The sequence below is a fragment of the Acanthisitta chloris genome, unplaced genomic scaffold, assembly GCF_000695815.1.
Source record: "Acanthisitta chloris isolate BGI_N310 unplaced genomic scaffold, ASM69581v1 scaffold6844, whole genome shotgun sequence".
In the NCBI taxonomy this organism is placed as follows: Eukaryota; Metazoa; Chordata; class Aves; order Passeriformes; family Acanthisittidae; genus Acanthisitta; species Acanthisitta chloris.
The window spans coordinates 15419-18561 of record NW_008667591.1 but is presented as its reverse complement, the minus strand read 5'-3'; the positions used below and the strand labels follow the sequence as shown (position 1 = coordinate 18561).

Below are 3143 nucleotides of genomic sequence, written 5' to 3'. Positions count from 1 at the left end.
CCCATCCCCGAGTGGAAGGGGGGGGAGAATTAATTACAACCGGTTAATTACAGCCTCAAAGTCTCGTCATTAAGAAGATCCTGATAGAATTAGCTCAACTGCCTGTCGCTCTACAGCTGAGCGTGTCCAGCCCTGAAACAGCCAGGGGGAAAGGGCAGTGAGTGTCTCATTGTCCCTCTGGAGGATGAGGAGCTTTGCGCTGGTTTTAGGGCGAGAGTGATTCTGGTGGCTGAACAGTGTCGGTGTGTGGGGTGCAATAAAGGCATTGATGTTCTGCTGTGTCCCCTCTGCACACCTGCACTGCCAGCAGTGGTAAAGCAGAGGCCTCACTGATACCTGAGTGTGGTTAGGAATGCACCATCCCAAAAGGTGTTTCCTAAAAAAAAGTTCCCTACTTTGCTTTTAGTAAAGTCCATGTGAATCTAAATCTTGTACTAGAAAATTCCACGCAGAAGTTATCCCAATTAGCATATAATGAAATTGGATCAGGGTAGTAAAGCTGAACGACAGATCTCAGCTGATAGGAGTCAGGTTCAATCCCACCTTTACTGAGAGCTCGTTAGGAATTTGTGCCCCAAAGCACCTCCTGGTTGCAAGTTCTGCTTTACCATCCGTGCAGTGTCCTGGCCCACCCTGGGGGAATGTGCTGCTGCTTTTAACAATCCTGGTTGCAAGTTCTGCTTTACCATCTGTGCAGTGTCCTGGCCCACCCTGGGGAAATGTGTTGCTGCTTTTAACATGCAACATCATCATGAGCTGAAAACTCCTGGCAGCCTATGGGATTGGATTCTGATAACTCACATCCCATCTCCCTGGGCCACAGGGACCAGCCCCAGCTCTGCTCTTCCCTCACAGCTCCACAGGAGCCTCCTGGCAGCCTTGTTTTCACCCTGTAACAGGCACTGGGTATGTGTTCTTGCTCTGTCACCTTCCAATCCTGTCACTCACCTGCCTTTTTCCCCTCCAGCATGTCCAAAATCCTGAAGTGTGCAGGGAACGAAGACATCATCACTCTGCGAGCAGAGGACAACGCAGATACCTTGGCTCTGGTGTTTGAAGCACCAAGTGAGTGTTGGATCTGGGAGGTGGTTTGTTACTGGGGGGTTTTTAGGCAGGTTTCACAAACCCCACGGGTGCAGGGAGGGAAGGAAGTGACAATAAATGCTGCAGAAATGGGAGGGGACACTTAAACCCTTGGAACAGGCTGGAGGTAGGAGCTCAGTCAGCTTAATTTTTGGAGAAAGGCTCTTCCTTAGGCCACATACTGATGCCCTTGGTGTGTTCCTGTCCTCTTCCAGCCTACCAAAGGCTGTTTGGGGCACATGGGAATTTCCAGCTCTAAGGAGATGGATCTTACTGTCATCAGTGTTCAAAACCAGGTTGAATAAAGCCCTGAACAACCTGCTCTGGTGGGAGGTGTCCCTGCCCAGGGCAGGGGTTGGGGCTGGATCATCTCTTAGCTCCATTCCAACCCCTTAACATACTATGACTGAGGTGATTTTGGGGTGGGAAGGAGTAATAAAAGCTAAATTTAGGTTGATAACGTCTCAGAAACACTTGACCAAACTGTGCTTGGTTTCTTTAGACCAGGAGAAGGTTTCTGACTATGAGATGAAGCTGATGGACCTCGATGTGGAGCAGCTTGGAATTCCAGTAAGTAGAGACTCAAATGACTTGACTACACTCTCTGGTCCTCTTTGGAAGACCAAACACAGTAGCTCCTCCAGGCTGCTTTGTGCAGGAGTAACTGGTGTTTCCTCCCCAGGAGCAGGAGTACAGCTGTGTGGTGAAGATGCCCTCGGCCGAGTTCGCGCGGATCTGCAGAGACCTGAGCCACATCGGCGACGCCGTCGTCATCTCCTGCACCAAGGATGGAGTGAAGTTCTCTGCCAACGGGGAACTGGGCAATGGCAACATCAAACTGTCCCAGACCAGCAACGTGGACAAGGAGGAGGAGGCTGTAAGTGGAGCCTCTGCAGTGCTGAGGCTTTACTGGCAGAACTCCCTGCTCTGGGGGGTTGGATCATCGAGTCCTTTGGGTTGGAAGGGACCTTAGAGATCATCTAGTCCCAACCCTCCCTGCCATGGGCAGGAACACTCCCTCTAGAACAGGTTGCTCATGGCCTTATTTAACCTGTCCTTGAGCACTGATGATAGTAAGATCCACCTTGTTTCACTTGTCCCAGAGCAGGGACAGAGACCATATCTTCCTCTGCCTTATGGATCAGAGTCCACAGATCATTGGCAGTTTAGGTGCTGAGCCCAGGACCTGCAGCAGTGCTGAGCAGAGTGGGGGGAGCAGCACTGACAGCCCTTGAGCTGTGAGTTTCCTGTGGTGTGACGTGGCTGGTGGTTTTCCAGGTGACAATAGAGATGAATGAGCCTGTCCAACTGACCTTTGCCCTGAGGTACCTGAACTTCTTCACCAAGGCCACCCCCCTGTCCCCCACAGTCACACTCAGCATGTCTGCAGATGTGCCTCTGGGTAAGTACAAGTGCCTCAAACGTTGTAGCACGAAGAACTGTGCCTGAATTTCCTGCAGAACTTTCTGAACACCTTTTTTTTCCCCTCTCTTTCCCCTCAGTGGTGGAGTACAAGATTGCTGATATGGGACACCTGAAGTACTACCTGGCCCCAAAGATTGAAGACCAACAAGAAGGCTCTTAACTGGGTCAGGACTGAGGGGATCTGCCCAGTGCTTTGGAGAGGATGTGGCTTGGAGGAGGGAAGAGGGTGGTGGTAGCAATTTCAGTGCCTTGGAGCCTCCTAGGAGCACTGTTAGGCATGTAGATATCTTTGTAAATATTTTTCAACTTACTATTTTGCTATCCTGGTATCCCAGAAATGTTTGAGGGTTTTTTTAGGCGATTTCTGTACTTCAGTAATATCTTAGGTGAAATTTCTTACCCCTTTCCAGTTTGGTTGGAGAATGGAAGCAATATTTAATGAACAAAGATGTGTCCTGGAGTTCCAGTCCTGGAGCTGTAGTTTTTAGGGTGGTTGTTCAGTTACATTATCCTGTATTTTTAAGCTGGTGTTCTAACTGAAACTTGGAAAATGCAAATAAAGAATATAATTTCACGGTGTTTACGCTGTTTTAATGGGGAGGGAGGGGGGAAGAGAGGGAGGGATGGGTGGATGA

At 49.7% G+C, this 3143-nt stretch overlaps 1 protein-coding gene across 1 annotated transcript; it reads left to right on the top strand.

Annotated features, from left to right (window-relative positions):
- Window positions 1-964: 964 nt before the first annotated feature.
- PCNA (proliferating cell nuclear antigen) lies at window positions 965-2697 on the top strand. The gene is made up of 5 exons (XM_009072555.1): window positions 965-1065; window positions 1586-1653; window positions 1766-1960; window positions 2362-2485; window positions 2586-2697. Exons 1-5 carry the CDS (start codon window positions 969-971, stop codon window positions 2666-2668), a joined length of 567 nt encoding a protein of 188 aa, XP_009070803.1. The 5' UTR covers window positions 965-968; the 3' UTR covers window positions 2669-2697.
- Window positions 2698-3143: the final 446 nt, after the last annotated feature.